Genomic DNA, 17462 nt, shown 5'->3' with positions numbered 1-17462 from the left:
CTAAATGGAAAGCATATGGATTTGATGCTTCAGCGTTGGGAATTGTAGACCCATGGGCAGGTAGAAATTTATGGTTTCAGCAGTTAACACACTCAGTGAGATCAATCAAGAAATTGAAGGGTCCATGTGTGTTGAAAGTACCATCACCAGGTACATGGCCTTCAATTTTGGAGGCGGTACCGGAACCATTAACTACTTCATGTCAATCTTCTGTACTGTCATGGCTTTTGTATCAACAGCAATCATCGGTGGATAAAGTGATGGCTTTATCAGTGAATCTTTTTAAGCCCAGATCTGATTGTTCGTGGTTAGCAGGATTACCGTATATGAACTTACTTGAACAACATGAAAATGTGATGACAGCGGTCCCTGATCCGATGGAAGTGAAAGCTGTGAGGGCAAAGTACTGTTTTTGCTCAAATGAGACTAATAAGGGGTCTGGAATGTTTATGGGAATATCAGAGTGTGATGGTTACATGATGGATTTAGGAAAGCGTGAGGATAAAGATGTGGATAAGTTGTATGAAGTGACTTTTCAAGTGTCAAAACGTAAGCCGAGTAGAACTGTGATGGTAGAACATCAAGTTTTGCCTGGTAATGTGACTATAGGCAATTTCAGGGATATTTGGTGGATTTGTGGTGAAAATGCTTATTTATTTCTACCATATGGGTGGACAGGATGTTGCTATATGGCAACACTGAAACTCCCATATGAGGTTTTTGCTGTCCAGAAGGAAGAAGCATCTGATGAGGTTCAATCTAATGTTACTTCTGGAAGTAGAAATAAAAGAGAATTGGCACAGTTTCATAATCTGGAGTCCTACCATTGGAGAATAAGTATAGGAGAAAAGTGGGGAATAGGATTGTTTCCATGGTATGGAGTGACATTTTTGGCAGACCATATTGATAACATTACCTACACCTTGCAGGGCTTTGCAAACGAAACTATAAGAGGTTTCGAAATGTTGTCAAACACCCAAAAGAGCCACAGATTGACATTGTTGAAACACGATATGGCTCTTGATTATATCTTAGCCAAACAAGGAGGCCTATGTGTTGCTTTAAATTTAACAGGAGATGCCTGTTACACTTTGATTCCTGATAATTCAGATAACATAACCAATGTCATAGATGCATTGAAGCACATAAGAGATGCATTTGGTCCATCGGAAGGAGCAGGTTGGTCTGCAAATAGTTGGTTGCAAGAGAAATTAGGGCCAGTAGGAGCAGTGCTAGTACAAATTTTGGTAGCAGTTCTTCTATCGTTATGTGTGATGTTTTGTTTTTGCACGTTGCTGTTGACTTTTGCGAAGGCTTTGATATTGAGATGGGTTGGTGTAGTGATGCCGGGAGATCAGGTTCAGATGCCATTATTGCAGAGAACTGATTCGGACGAGGATGAGGAAGTAATGATGGAAGGTGAACTGGTGGAGAAATATCCATTTTAACCACGTCAAACATACTTATAGTTTTAACATTTATTTTTAGAGTTATCTAGTTACATAGTGGGATTACTGTAGTAATTGGTGTTAAAAGGGGGAACTAGCCAATATAATTCATATGTTTACATGGAAATTATATTAATTATAGAATGTTGAATTGTATTTGATGATTTGAATATGTTATTTCTACAAAAGATACTGGTTGGTGTTTTCTTTTTCCCTTAGAACGACATTGGGGGAGGACTGCTATGAGGGCGGTTGATGATTCAAGGATCCCAAGCTGATAAAGGGATTCAGAAAGTACAATAAGGACAATCAAAATGGATGGAAGACTCTGAACAAGGACATTGTGAAAATGTTCAGAGTTGGGAATCGATGCTGCAGAGGAACTTTAAGCTGATAAGTTCCGGTGTTTAGAAAAATAAAGAATAACAAATGAAAAAATGAAATAACATATATATGTATTGCATGTATGAAATGTTATTTTTGCATGGTAATCTGTATAATTTATCATGTTTGATTCGATTCAGTATGGGACTAATATGTTGGGACCTCAGTTTTTTCTTTCTTTTTCGGTCCTTAGGGACATTGGGGATAGGCAGGGACAGGTCCATTGGAAGGTACGATGGGTCGACCAGCCTAAAGGTGGACATTGTTTTTACTTTATTTGCTGAGGTTTCCATATGTATTTGTCTAATATTATATTATTATATAGATTGAGTAAGATTCCTCTTTTAATTGGGTTGGAGTACTATATGTGGCCGCCTGGGCAGAGGGGCCGTGAGAGAATTTTCCTGTCTAGATTGTATGAGGGTTACTTCAGGAAAGATAGCTGCCAGACAGGTTTTTCGCTTTCACACTCCATTAAAATTGTTGTATTGTTAAGATCATGTTTGGAGGAATTATCATTCTTGACACCAAAGTACACATGTTTGTTCATATTCTGTTTATCGGGACTCTGACTAGTCCCGAAGGGGGGAATATGAGGTGTCTGCTGTTCGATGCAGCATATTTATACAAATGGTATGTATTAGGAGAATATATTGGAATGTTAGTTGCTGTTTGGGCCTCTCTGACTTAGAGGTTGTTTGATCAGGGGTACCAGGATATTGACATGATGGTGTTGTTGTCAAAGTTAATACATATACCAGATGTGGATTAGCAGAGACATGGAGGCCCTAGGTCAGAGGTGGATGCACCCAAATTGAGGGGCCTCTCCTGTTTTTCTGTCTCTCTCTCATAACATGAACCATATGTTAAAAACAGGTTTTTGACCAAAACAAGCTCGGTATATAAGGAGCTGTCTGCATATTGTCGTCAGAGTTTCATTATTCGGCTGGAGACTCTCCAAGTAACGTGTTACTTGTTTTCGATACTGAACTTATTGTAATAAATTTGTTATACAACTAAGACAGTGTCGGCGGAGTTTTTCTTCAAACATCTTCGACTGCATCCCCACTGAAGATACGACACTATGTCAAATGAATAAGTCATTTTGCTAGACGTATAGTGAGTAAGTGAAAAACCTGGGTGAAGTCACTATAAAGTCAGAATGACTGAGATATCTGTTACTGTTCTGATAAAAACTGTGAAGTTATTATGAAAAGTAAAGTTATTATGCAGTTCTGAAGGGAAAATAGGACTAAGAATGTGTTTGTTGTTAAAAGTACCATGAGGTAACCCATTATATCTACTGCCCAACTATGAACTTATTGCTACGTTAAGATACCTTCTTCAGAAAAGATGCAGATACCCTTGCTATGGAAGTGGCAGTGGATTGTTATCCTGCACAATAACATCTGTCGCAAACTTATGGCATTAATGGGAGATATATGTTGTATGGTTTAATGAAAGAAGTAATGCATCTTAACGTACGTGGAATTCTTACTCCTACTTTCTTACCTTGAATTGACTGGTCAGAATGCAGTGCTTTTATATGGGTTGATCTTTTATCTCGGACATACCCTGCTTTGGCGCGGGTTGGTGTGCAGTCTAAGTTGTCATGGCGACGTACCCTGGTTAGAAGTGAACCAGCTTCATAACACTAAAAACCCAGTGTCAACCCTGAAGTTACCTTGCTAACCACAAATCCTGATTCACAGTACAGGCCTCAGATTGAAGAACAGTCAACCAGTGAACAGTGGAGATCTCATGCTACCTTACACTGGTGAAGTATACCTCTGTTACTTTGCTTCTTCACTCTGCTCTGAAACCTGCCCTGCTGTGAGCGCAGCTAATACTGCTGGTTTTGTGTAGAGGCCCAAACTGTACTATGTACCATTTGAACAGCTACTGTCAGCTTTATTATTCATTTATTTAATTGATCCCGTGGATCAAAGGCCGTTCACTTGATAGTTTCAGTAAGTGTCCATTTGCATGAAAAGATTAAATCAAGCATTTTCTGCCATTGCTGAAACCCTAAATTCACGGTGTATTACCTCAAGTTGTTTCTGCTGACGTCTGAGGAGCACGTCCTCCAGAGGAGTCCTGCTCTGTCCCTCGTCTTCCTGGTCACTCTGCACCCTCTTCCTCCTCTCCAGCACCTGCTGGAGTTCTGACCTGCTGCTCAGTGCCAGACCCCTTAGTCCATAGATTAAGAGACAGAGCTTGAGTTAGATATGGTGGAAAACTCAAAAGACAGGTTGACAATTATAAATACAATATGAATGTAAATGATTTTTTTTCACCCACACTCACCAGTTCAGTCACACTTATTTAGTTGCATTGCAGACTGTATATAGTGCCTCTTTGTCTCTACTTCTTGAATAACTGCACACTTCTGCAGAAGGCGATATTATCCATATGTTTCCATATCCTGTTTATTTCTGTCACAGTAATAATAAATATAAAGGGACATTCCATTTTTACTCTAGCCATATCATTCTAGTTAAGGGAATGCCATTGCTATGAGGGGTTTTACTTGGTCTGAAGTAGATTTAGGTGGGTGGTTTGTGTCAAGGAAACTAAAAAAGAAGTAAGACTCATTACTAGGGATTTCATGATTTGATGTTTTTTGATTTTAAGGTTACATTTCAATTTGATTTTTTCCATTTGAAATTTTTTTGTCAGCACTGATGAGTATGCCATTGTTGGACTATTGAGTCTTGATTTGTAATATCAACAGGTTATTGGTTTCATGGTGAATGGGCAGACCACTCCATCTCTCCCCTCTAGTTTCACAGGTTATCAATCTCAGTGATGGTGGCGTCTGTATTTTGGTGTGTTATTGTTTGGCTAATGCTTCATGTGTAATCAAGGTACATTTCATTAGGGCAGGAGCACAGATACGGTGCGATGACCCTCTTGAAATGCAAGGAATTATTGTTAGGGCCCGAGCACTGAAACAGTGCAGTGGTAACTCCACTGTACATGATTGAATCTGCACCAAACTTTACACATTTGATAAGAGTCCCATTCTGAACACACTTACATGCCAATATTTGCTTAAAGTCACAGTGTCCCCTAGTAACAGAAGGAAGTATTTTTTTAAACAATGACCTCCTGCTTGCTAGCACCCTAAGCCTGTTTGACCTACATACATGAAAATTGGTAGGTACATATATCATACCCATACCGTACAAAAAAGCCTCTTGGAGGTTATTTTGCCTGTAAAAGGAGAGGGTGTAACAGAATTGTTAAAAGTCACTGATACCCCTCCGTTCTTGTCTTCTAATTCGTTAAAAAATTAGTTTTACATAAACTGACGCTGATGGAATGCAAACTTCTCCTTGCAATGAGGAATGCATGGATGAGTAGAGTAAACTACCCAAGCTTTAAGGTAGCCAATAAGGAAGTCACTTTTTTATTTTTATTATGTATTTACTGTAGCTTGGGTCTATTTTTCTTCACTACCTTCTATGTTATATCCTAATCACATTCCTTGAGCCGGCAGTCAGGATGGGCCCCACTACTCTTCCACTCTGACACTCAGCACAGGGATCCCACAGGGGTGTGTGCTCAGTAAATAATCTGGCACTCAACACCAAACAAATACCAAAAGAACTGATTATTGACTTCAGGAAGAAACAGGGTGACCACAAACCACTGCACATAAATGGAGAGACAGGAGAGAGAGTTTCCAGCTTCAGGTTCCTGGGCACACACATCTCAGACGATCTCACATGCATGGTCAACTAACACACAATCTCTGGTTAAAAAGGCACAACATCGGCTCTACTTCCTCAGAACACTCAGGAAGGTTAACCAGCCACAACAGCTGCTGGTTTCTTTTTACCACTGCTCCATTGGAAACATACAGACTTATGGGATCCCGGTCGGTATGGCAGCAGCTTTGTGGCTGACAGGAAGGCTCTGCAGGAGGTTATAAACACAACCCAGATGATCACAAACACACGCCTGCCTGTCCTGGATGACATCTACTTCTCTAAAAGACGAGAGCTGGATACCAGCTAGTCTCACTAGGCAGGCGATGCCCCCTTGTGGCAAAATGGAGATACAACTCCCAACATAAAGGTCCATTCATTTGCTACTAAGGCTCTTCTACATAAGCACATGAAAACCATACATAGTATACAAAATTAAATTGCATAATGTGACCACACATTCCTGTATGTCACATACATACAGGACAGTAAGTCTTTTTTATGAGTAACCTGATTATATTTCATTTAAAGAAAAAAAGGTTTTCAACAATTTAAGAAAGAAAAGGGAGACATAATGTTAATCCAAGTGACTCACCTGATGCAAGAAGAACACAGAAAGCCAAGAAAAATAAGACAATGTACAAGTATTTTCATCCTGATTGAGCTCAGCAAGATGGGGTGTCGCTACAATCATAAAGGCCTATTGTCAGAGACAGCTAAAAGACCTTTAATGAACATTTACAATCCTCCAGACATTTGGCATGTATTCATGATTCAGTTGATAGAGGTAATAATTACACATGGGAAAAAACTAGTTATTATTGGTGGAGATTTTAATTTGCTCCTTAAGCCCAGTATGATCTTGACATCTGGAACGCATAAGGCAGAAAAAAATAGCAACGTTAATGACGAGAACATGTGCTGAAATAGGATTAATAGATGTATGGTGAACATTACACCATACAATTAAAGATTACACTTATTACTCTGGTAGACACTCCACTTACAGTAAATTAGATTACTTCTTTATGTTTAAAAAAAGACATTTCATTTATTAGTCAATGCGCTACTGGAACAATGACTTTATCAGACCATGCAACTGTTAGCCTAAAGGTAAAGATAAATTCTATAAAAGGGAAACATCAATGGAGAATGAACAATTCCCTCTTGCAGGACTGATACTGGGGAAATCCATGAGATCATGTCATGGGAAGGAGCAGAAGTGGTTTTTAGAAATAATAGCTAATGCATCTGCCAAGAAAAGATGGAGAGAACAAGGTAAAGAGGAACTTGAACTGCAAATCAAACTCTTCGAAGATAAGCACTTAATTAATTAATTAATACAAATGCCACTACAACCAAACAACTAGAAAAGAACTGCTCAGAACTAGAGAAATTGATAAAGAAAATTCACTTGTATTTACAAAAGAGAAAAATTGTGATGGGGGACCAAACTCAATTAAAGTTCTAGATGAGGAGATAGCAGAGACATTCGCAAAATTTTATGAGAACTTGTATAAGGATAAATCAGAAAAAATGGATACAACAAAAATGGACACATACCTTGGAAAGCTTAAGCAAGTCTCTTCAGATCAGAGCACATATCTTATAAAAGCAATAACAATAGATGAAATATCAAGACAAATAAAGAAACTAAAAAAATGGTAAAACCTCAGGGGATGGTGGATACACAAATTTATTAAAAGAGTTTCGGACATCACTGACACCAATCTTACAGAGTCTATAATAATGCATTAGATGAAGGAACCTGAGCACCAACCTGGAACTCATCAGTGACTGTAGTCATCCCTAAAAAAGGCAAGTGTTCATCATATAGGCCAGTATCTCTTCTAAATACAGATCAAAGACTACAATCAACAATATGAGGTGCACTTTAAATATAATTGACCACTGTCAAAAGACAAAAAACTTGGCTAACAATTGATGCAGAAAAAGCATTTGATAGAGTACGCTGGTTGTATACATTTAACAGGTTGACAGGTTGGTTTTCATTCCAAATTTATCAAGTGGTTACAACTAATGTACAATAACCGTGTAATACAAGTCAAAGTCAATGGCACTCTATCAAGACGCCGGAAATACACAGGGGAACCAGACAGGGAGATCCACTGTCCAGTTTGATTTGCATTATGTGCATGGAACCCTTGGCTGAGGTAGTGAGAAAACAGAACCTCATCAAAGGGGTTCAAATTAGAGAAGAACAACACAAATTGACTATGTATGCTGATGATGTCATCATGTATTTATCATGACCTGAAGCCTTACTACCTGCTCTTAAGGAAACAATTAAAGAATATGGCAAATTTTCAGCAAATAAAATAAATGAAACTAAATGTGAAACAATAACTATTGACATGAGTTAACACAGATAGGTAGAACAGTGGAATTATTGGACTTTCGGTCAAAGGTGTTCTCACCTTTGGTCATGCAGTTAAACGCCAGAGGAGAGGAAGATGTGCTGGAATGCTTGTGCATCTCCGCAAGTGTGGGCACCAGACTTCACTACCTGGAATATTCCTATCCAACTTGAAAGACAATGGAGCAGACCTGACACAATCAACCATGACACAACCATGGAGCCCCAGCTTTTCCACCACTGCCCGCCTCAGCACCCCCCTCCCCCACTACCACAATGACACTTCTCTCCCCCTCTAAAACAGTCAGTAGCCCCATTCACACCCTGTCAGTGCAGGAATCATTTGCCGATACTCTGCCTCGCCGTCTGTGTGAAAGTTAAGGAGGCAGATGGGGGGATATCAGAGCAACAGCAGAGGCAAGACGGCGTCTGTGTGAATGGAAAAGCTGGGGCATGGAACAGGGGTGTGTGGGTCTGATGATGTTCACAGTGTGACAACTAAACAGATCCTTCACTCATCAAATAAAAGAGAAATGTCCCACACTTCAACCCACAAAGCAACGTTACAGGACCAAACAACAGTAATGTGGTAACTGGTAGTGTCTTTGGCAACTTATATGAGGAATAAAATACTACATCCATACGTGGAAAAGCCTCTGTCTTCTGTTTGGTAGTCTGTCCTACCGACTCTTCATCACATTTCTGCCTGAAAATCATTGGAACTCAAGATTGCAATGATATACATGTTCTTTAGGAGTGTATGTAAACCTTTGACCACAACAGTAATTTTATTTGAAACAATAAAAGGAAAAGAATAAGATAGAATAAATTAATCAAAGCAAAAGAATTGGGTAAATTAGCCGTCCTTAACTTGAAGAGGTTCTTTAACGCAACACAAATAAATACAGTTATGATACATTAAAAAAGCTGGGAAAAAATATGTAAAATTCACAAAATAGATAATGACTTGGTTGAATTGAGCAAAGAGGAATGGAAGCAAGTGTGCAGAGAAATTCATAGAACAGCCAATACTAAATATTGGAAAGAATTTGCCTGGAAATTTTGTATGAGATTTTTATTACTCCGAATGTACATTAAAAAAATGAACACATCAGTGAAATCACATTGCTGGAGAATTGCTGAGACAAAAGAAAACTATCCACAATTTTTTTCTTCTGTTCAGATTTAAAGTCATTTTGGCAGCCTGTTATAATGAGTATAAATCACGACATATTTAATATAAAAAATACATTTAACCTGCATACATCATTCTTGGAGAGTCACCCTCAGAGCTAATGCAGGAAACAGACCAGTACCTTTATAGAATTGCAGCTATGAAGCAAATAACCAGGAGCTGGCTAAAACCCACCAGTCCAGACCAGAAAATAACTATACAGGAAATATCGGAAATGGAGTTTATGAATGACCCAATGAACTTATAGAGTTAGAAACAAGGAGACAGAGTACAAAAGATGTTAAGTGGTTGAGTTACGAGACCATGAACTAATTAATGATAACACTGACACTCAAAAATGTATTTATTTAACCGTATACCTAAAAAAGAAGAAAAAAAAAAGATAGAGGCAGAATTTGGAGAAATGAATAATATAGATATACTCAGTTTGACTCTTACCAAACTTTACACATTTGGTAAGAGTCCTGCCCTGAATACATTAATATGCAAATATTGAGTTACAATCAAAGCACCCCCTAGTGGCAGCAGGAAATTACATATTTTAATCAGTGATGTCCTTCTCCAAGCCAGACAATCTGATCTGCATCAAACATGGTGAGTAAACACCTTGATGATGTTGTATTGTGACACATGTGAGCTTTTGTCAATGGCGTGAGCGTGGCAGTATGGTGGTGACCAATGTGTCACCAAGAAGCAGAAAGTTGCTTTAACTCCACTGTAAATGCTCGAATCTGCCCGAAACTTCACATTTGATATGAGCCCCAGCCTGAAGACATTAACATGCCAATATTCTGTAACGGTCGGCGCACCACCTAGTGGCAAAAGGAATTCGTTCCCTATGTTGTGGGAACATCTGAGAAACTCAGGAGGATCTTTAATAAACATCATATCCCGGTTCACTTCAAACTTATCAACACACTGAGGCAGAAACTTGTCCTTCCTGAGGACAAAACACCCAAACATAAACCGAGTAATGTAGTTTATGCTGTTCAATGCAACCCGGACTACACAGATTTATACATTGGGGAGACAAAACAACCTCTCCATAAACAAATGGCACAACACAGGAGGGCCAACTCCTCAGGTCAAGACTCTGCTGTCCACTTACATCCGAAGGAGAAAATTAATTCCTTTGAAGACAACAATGTAAACATCTTGGCTGGAGAAGATAGATGGTTTAAGAAGAGGAGTAAAGGAATCCATCTATGTCAAACTGGAGCGACCATCTTTGAACAGAGGAGGTGGCCTAAGACATTACTTATCACCCACCTACAATGCAGTACTGAGTTCCCACCCCAGACAGCTTAACAATCCTTCACACCTGGGCTCCCCTAGCCCTAACAACCCACATGAAGGCCGATTAAGTCAACAACCCACAAGTGGCCCTAATGACTCTGAAACTCAGAGCTCACATGTGTCCTTAACGACTCTGTAAGGACACTCCCACACAGATTTTAAAAGCCTGCAACTCCCCTCCAGTTAGTTAGAACTGAAGAAGCCTCTTGGGTGAGAAGTGAAATGTCTTTAAGAAACTGAAACAAGTCCAGTTGCCTGTGATACAGCATTTAGAAGTTGTATGCAGAGTCTCTCCAATCTCAGCTGCTGAAGCTTTTAACTCCTTCAGAGTAGTCATAGGTGTCTTGTTGGCCTCCCTCACAAGTCTCCTTCTTGTGTCACTCAGTTTGTGAGGACGGCCTGCTCTAGGCAGATTTACACATTTGCCATATTCCTTCCATTTCTTAATGATGGATTTAACTGAACTCAGGGGGATGTTCAGTAACTTGAAAATGTTTTTGTATCCATCCCCTGACTTATACTTTTCAATAACCTTTTCACAGAGTTGCTTGGAGTGTGTCTTCATAGTGTATTTTTTGCCAGAAATACTGATTATCCAGTGACTGGACCTTCCAGACACAGGTGTCCGCAAGTGTTATCTTTTCTTTACTACTCCAAGTTACGCTTGGAGGAGTTGGATATAGTGCAGTGTCTAGGATGTGCCCACCGGATAGGATTCGATAAAGCAGAGGGCAGCAGATTGGAAAAAGTCTGTGTTTGCTCTTTTGAAGAGCAGCAGTTCATCTATCCTGTTGGCCAGAGAGTGAACATTCACCAGATGAATCAACAGGATACGATTAGAAATCCCAGCTGTCTCAGTTTAATGAGTACTCAGATCTGCTGGTCCTCCAATTAGAGGCTCGGTAAAAGTGAGCTTGACGAGTGGATTGTCTGATGGTTAAAAGTTCCTTCCAATGTACAGATTTACTGATGTACTGAGACCATCATCTTCAGCGCCACTTTGAATGGTAATGGTACCACATTTGGCTGTCTTGTGATTTTACTTACACATAAAGCCATGATAACCCAAGGCAACAATGAATTTGCTATCCATACACAATGCAACCGGGCAAATCAGTAATGAATGAATCACCTTGGCTTAAACCAATTTCTGAAAATGGTTCAGTTGTGAAATGCATCATCAACACAAATTGGGTCAAAATCCAAATCACTGTCTGAGATACGTTCATGTCTCCTGCTACTGTTTGCATGGAACCAAAATACTCATGGTAGATTGTTTTTAAAGCCATTTTAGGATCATGATAAATTTGAGATGTTCAAATAAATCTGTGTTTACGTTCTGCTTAGAAGTTTTTTGGTCGGATGTATGTGAACTGTGAGGTAAGAGTAACAGGCAACAACAAAAAGTTCCACTGCTTTCACTGGCACAGTGTGTGCTATCAGACCAGCTGATTGTGGAGCCAGGTCAGTCCTCCTATGAACATATCACTTTACACTGCTTCATGCTCCTAGTGGTCTAAAGGGCTGCAGCAGCATGGAGAGAAGGTGTATAATTCCAAGTTTGTGAGAGAGAGAAAGAGACTCTCATGCATTCTTAATGACAGCTGCTTTAGAGAAGAATTATTGAGGATAGAGCATGAAATGCATTTTGATGATGGACACAAAAGCACATAAGTTCTAACAAAATGTTGAGATAAGATTGAATTTAATGGCCCTTTGTTCATGTTTTCATGTACAAAAGAATAATGCTTCTTTGTAATGAAATGAAATGAAGCCCTAAATGGCCATGGGCCAAATATATTATTTCCTCCAGTTTCCCATGATAGCGAGTTAATTTTGTCAAGATCTCCAGATAATGAACATTGTTTTCTGAAGATCATGAGTTACTTATGTCATTATCATCGAATGACAAAGGGTGTTTTCCCGAGATTGCGAGATAATTTTCTCAAGATCTTGAGAAGACAAGCTTTGTTATCCCGAGATAAATTAAGCAGTTATCATGGGAAAATAATACTTAAAGCCTAATGTTTAAGAGAACAGCAGTGCCATGCCACCAATACAACATGGCGTCTTGAAAAGTGTAGAAACTGATTTAAGCTGAAAATGTCAGTTCAAGGGGTATCTATTTTTTATCAATGCATCAGACTGAACATTAATCTTATATGTACTTTATTAGACACACCATTCAAACATGCACCGATGTGGGTACTTTCTTTTCAATAAGCCAACAAGAGGTGGTAGCCTACTGGACAGTAACACATCTGCTTTGAGTTGATCACTATATATTGTTTCATTGTGCCCTGTTGCTACACAGAATGGACAATTAAATCTGACCATTTTGTTGCTCCTGTATGGAACCTACCTCTTGTGGGCCAGTAGCAGTTCCTTGTGAAGCTCGTTGTGAGTCCTGGAAGCCTTCATGGGGTGTGACTGACCTGAAGAGGCCTCGGCTTTGACTCCATTATCTGACAGAGAAATTACATCAAAAACATGTCAAACACATCAAAACAGAGCGGAATCCCTGAACAGATAAAGATTAATTTTACCTTACTGTATAGCATATGGTAGAATCAGTATTTACAGGCTGTTATGAGTTATGAGTTATGAGTAAATTTGAACTGAGAACTGAGAATAATGTCCCTTTAGTAATTCCCGATGACATCACACCCCAGACCACTGAATGTGCATCCTATGTATTGAGCAGCTTTGGCTAGGATTTCATGAATTTCTGTCAGCTTGGCAGATGATAACCTGACACATCTAGGAGGTAGGGCTGGGCGATAAAACGATCTCGATCATTTTCATGATAAAATTCTCCACGATAACGATGATAAATTTATGACATTTATTTTCGATACAGTCATTTTTGAGTCCGTTTTCCTTTACCTAGAAAACACTAAACCAACAGCCAATCGCACAGCAGAGAAACAGATGCATGTGGTTGATGCATGTTTCCAGCCCTTCCAACTCACAACAACTCAGAATGACAGTGACCACCTGTGTGTCCACTCGAAACCGAGTGCGAGGAAACTGCGAAAGACGAAGAAATTGTACCGAAGAAAAGTCATACCACTTCGGTTATTTGGAAATAGTTTGGCTACCTGAAGTCTGACAAAGGACAGACCACTGTTAGGTGCAAAATGTGTTGGCGACCAGTCCCCAGCAGAACTGGAAACACCACCAACCTCTTCCATCATCTCGAAAGGTACCGTCCCAAACAGTACTCCGAAAGTATGCGTTAGCGCTATCATGCTAGCGTCAGCCTCCCCTCAAGTAGCCAACAGCCCAGCCCCACTGCTGCTACTAGTCAAACTTCAGTTCGACAGCCAACAGGTGCCGCTGCATTTTCAGCCATTACCCCATATGAGAAGAAACTGAAGCGACACAAAGACACCAGCACAGTTACGTACTGTATCGCTAAAGATATGATGCCTATAAGCACGGTTAAAAATCAGCCCCACGCAGAGTGAAGGGTAAAGTTAGAGGAGCAGCTCAGAGATGTCACTGCTGATATGTGATCTGCTCGCACGTCCGAACCACATCAGGTCTTACAGAACAGGAGGCATTAAAGTGTATTAAACTGTCAATTCAACATTATTATTATTGTTAAATACACTGTATATCGTGATAATTATCGACATCGATCAATATAAAAAAACATATCGTGATAACAGTTTTGGCCATATTGCCCAGCCCTACTAGGAGGTCAAAATTCCTTAAATATTCTCTAAAAAACAATTGTTTCCTTTGTGTCTGAGAGTTATATAATACGATCAGTATCAGTCTTGTGTCCATGTTATAGAGTCACAGGCGCAGAATATAACTTTTAGCTTGTGAAATAAATTTTTTCCAGACTGCTCTGATGGTGCTCAGGATTCATCAGAAAGATGGTGGCCTTACTCCCAACAATAAGGAATGTGTGTGTGTGTGTGTGTGTGTGTGTGTGTGTGTGTGTGTGTGTGTGTGTGTGTGTATGTGAACTTTTGGATGTGTAAAAGAACACAGAGCATTAATTAACATTAGATCCTGACTGATGCGCCTCTGCACTAGCTGCTGTGCCTCCTGGGTAAATGTGCACAGCATTGGGGGAAGCTCTTATCATTCATGCTGCTGGAGGATGATTTCTTTTGCAATTATCCTTATGCCTCTGCATCATTTAACCTAGGCTTACTCTGACATTTTATAACCAATAAAGTCTTCTTTTTCTTTTTTTTTTTCTTTCTTTTTTTTTTTACCAGTTTAATGACCTTTTAAGCAACGTTTTTGTTGGAGACTCATCTCTGGAGAAACTCTGATAGCTGGCATCTTTGTCTCTTACTGTTGGGTTTATTTTCTGTTGGCAAGTCATGCAATAGTCCATCAGTCATTGGATGAATTTAGTGCAAGAGAAGCATTAGAATTACATTTCCTCTTGATTTTTTTAATTTTTGGGAACCCCTGACCTTAAAGTTCAGACTGTGCCCATGTATGGAGATGGAGTCACTGCATGGTTGGCCTTGCATAGCTCAAAGCGAAACACTTCTAAAGCTTACTAATTAATACATTAAGTATAGAAATAAAAATGGGGTACAAACAAATGTTACATGCTGTAGATCCAGCATGTAAATCCCCCTAAAACCACCAACTTTCAAAATTTCCGGTCATGTACAGGTTAAACCAACAAGACAAGCATTTTTTAACAGAGTTACGCTAGCTGTTTTCCCCTGCTTCCAATCTTTATGCTAAGCTAGACTAGCCATAGCCACCGGATCTTGAAATACATGTAAATTAGAAAACACTTGTTTTTTGTTCTGTCATTATTGGGGGGCATGACATATCTGTCATGTGTTTCAAGGCTGGAGAAGGCTCTACTCTAAAAGTGGGCCAGGTAAGGTGTTCAACATAAAAGACATTCTCTAATCCTATTGTGGGAAGGGGTTAAAGATGTCACATGCTATCCCAGATAGCAGTTTTGTTACTACACCACAGAGAACTGTACAGGTTAAACTGACCTCTTCTGTGATTGTTGCACTGTGTGTTGTTTATCATCCTGCTTCTGGAGGCCGTCTGGATCTCCATATTTGTGTTGTTATTGTTGTTAGGAACTGAACCATTGAGGGACATGGTGGCTTGTGAGGTGTGGGGTGTATTCAGTTGGAGTAAGAGGCTTCTCAATGTATAAAATAGCTGAATGGAGGGCAGCACCTGAGGACCTGGTGTGGAGCCCCAGCTCCTGCTGCATGCTGGTTAGCTGATGGGGGAAGAGGGAGCAGATGCTGGTGACAAGAGTCAGTATCACAGGAGGACAGATTGAATTCAGAAAGTAGAGCAGACAGACACACAGTAGTGTGGAAACAGATAGCTTACGTTGAGATGCATAATTTAACCTCAGTGAGCAGGTTTGTATGTAAATGACATATCACAGAGCACATAAGCAATGCTACATTGAAAGAGATTCAATGCCAAAGCTGCCATCTAGCTCAATTAACTAGAAAAGGGGAGATAGGTTGGTAGGCAAAAAAAAATGGTGTAGGATTACAGAAGGAGAAAATGTAGAAACTGATGAAAGAGTCATTATTTTACAAATTCAATACTAAGAAAATGAGATGTGAACACACAGTACATATAGCACACAACTGAAGTTGCTCTCTTTTGTTTTTTTAACTTGAAAAAGAGAATTACAGTCATAACACTTTTTGTTGAGATGGAGAAATATTCTGGAGTATATAGATACAGTATAATGCAATGCATAGTCCATAGAACACTACATTTAACATTTTAAGAATGACAGCAGAAATGAACAGCATATGACATGCAGTTGAAACAGTATCAGCCACATGTTACTCTATATACTTCATATAAGGCAGTAGAATCTAAAGGAAAAATGCATACAGGCTTGAGCCCTACCTGTCGTTCTGGTCCTCCATGAGAGGCTGCTGTTTGAGAACATTAGCCATCGTGTGGAGCTGACAGTGACACTATTGAGAGCAGTGTTACTTGAGAGCCCTGAATGTGGCACTCACTTACTGACGGCCCCTCGTGTTCACAGTCGACAGGGAGACAATGACAAGTGGGACTATGCACTGCAATATAATAGTGCTTTTAACCTGTTTCTATTTCATATATACATTCATGACATCATTGGTCAACCCCGCACAACACGCTGTACACGGCTGCTGCGGGGATTCTCATTTGTCCAATATCATGTGATGTTGTTTAACTATGAAATAATATTCATAATACTTTGTTCTCCAGTTTGAACAGTCATTTACAAACAGTTCGCCCCATTTAAATTTCTTCTACAAACTAGAATGGTAAATGGACTTGCATTTCTATTGCACTTTTCCAGTCTACTGACCGCTCAAAGTGCCTTGCAACACTTATTACATTCGCCTATTCACAGACCCATTCAAACACATCCAGCCAGCTAAATACCTTTTTTTTCACCAAGGAGAATTGTTCCCTGATAAATAATTTAGAAAAACTATCTGACAAAGTTAAAGAAAGTAAGAAAAAAATCACTGACTCCATCCTTTTATCTGGACCAGCATCAAAAGTTACTGGGGTCTATCCTGGGCTGAGACCCATCCTCCATCCAAGTCTGGTGGAGATCTCTTCAGCAGGTTTTGCGTAATCCTGCAGACAATCCAACAAACCAGCCCACAAACAAACAGGTAATAAATGTAGATAATATATTTCTGTATATACTTATATTTTTATTTTATCACTATTTTATTATCCTTCAACTCTGTTTGAGTATTAAAGGGGAATTCTGGTTATTTTACAAATACAGACAACTTAATTAGTCATGAGTAATATAAAGCCTGTGAAAACAGCTGTATAATGTCATCTGTGTCTTTGAGGGAGCTTTGTCAAGTCTGATGATGCCATCAGTGTTATCTCAGCAGGGTTGGAGGCTACATTATCTTAAAGTATGCATTGTATTGTAAAGTAAGGTTGTTGGGTTTAAAAGACATTGGTATTTGGCAGAGAGTGTCAACAACCTGCTATTGAGTTGCACTTTGGGAAGTTTAGAGGCCAATGGTTTTGGAGCTTGGTCCATACTACTG

At 39.5% G+C, this 17462-nt stretch overlaps 1 protein-coding gene across 1 annotated transcript in view; it reads right to left on the bottom strand.

The window, feature by feature from the left end:
* LOC140999728 (protein FAM107B) overlaps positions 1 to 16349 on the bottom strand; it is a 37847-nt gene extending 21498 nt beyond the window's left edge. The window contains exons 1-4 of the mRNA XM_073470247.1: positions 16300 to 16349; positions 15598 to 15668; positions 12776 to 12878; positions 3881 to 4022 (exon numbers count right to left, since the gene is read on the bottom strand). Coding sequence (XP_073326348.1) covers positions 3881 to 4022; positions 12776 to 12878; positions 15598 to 15668; positions 16300 to 16349 — 366 coding nt within the window. The remainder of the gene's footprint in view (positions 1 to 3880; positions 4023 to 12775; positions 12879 to 15597; positions 15669 to 16299) is intronic.
* Between the last annotated feature and the right edge of the window lie 1113 nt (positions 16350 to 17462).

Source organism: Pagrus major, chromosome 7 (assembly GCF_040436345.1).
Source record: "Pagrus major chromosome 7, Pma_NU_1.0".
In the NCBI taxonomy this organism is placed as follows: Eukaryota; Metazoa; Chordata; class Actinopteri; order Spariformes; family Sparidae; genus Pagrus; species Pagrus major.
Note: the sequence above shows the minus strand (reverse complement) of the source record. Positions and strands in the feature narration are given on the sequence as shown.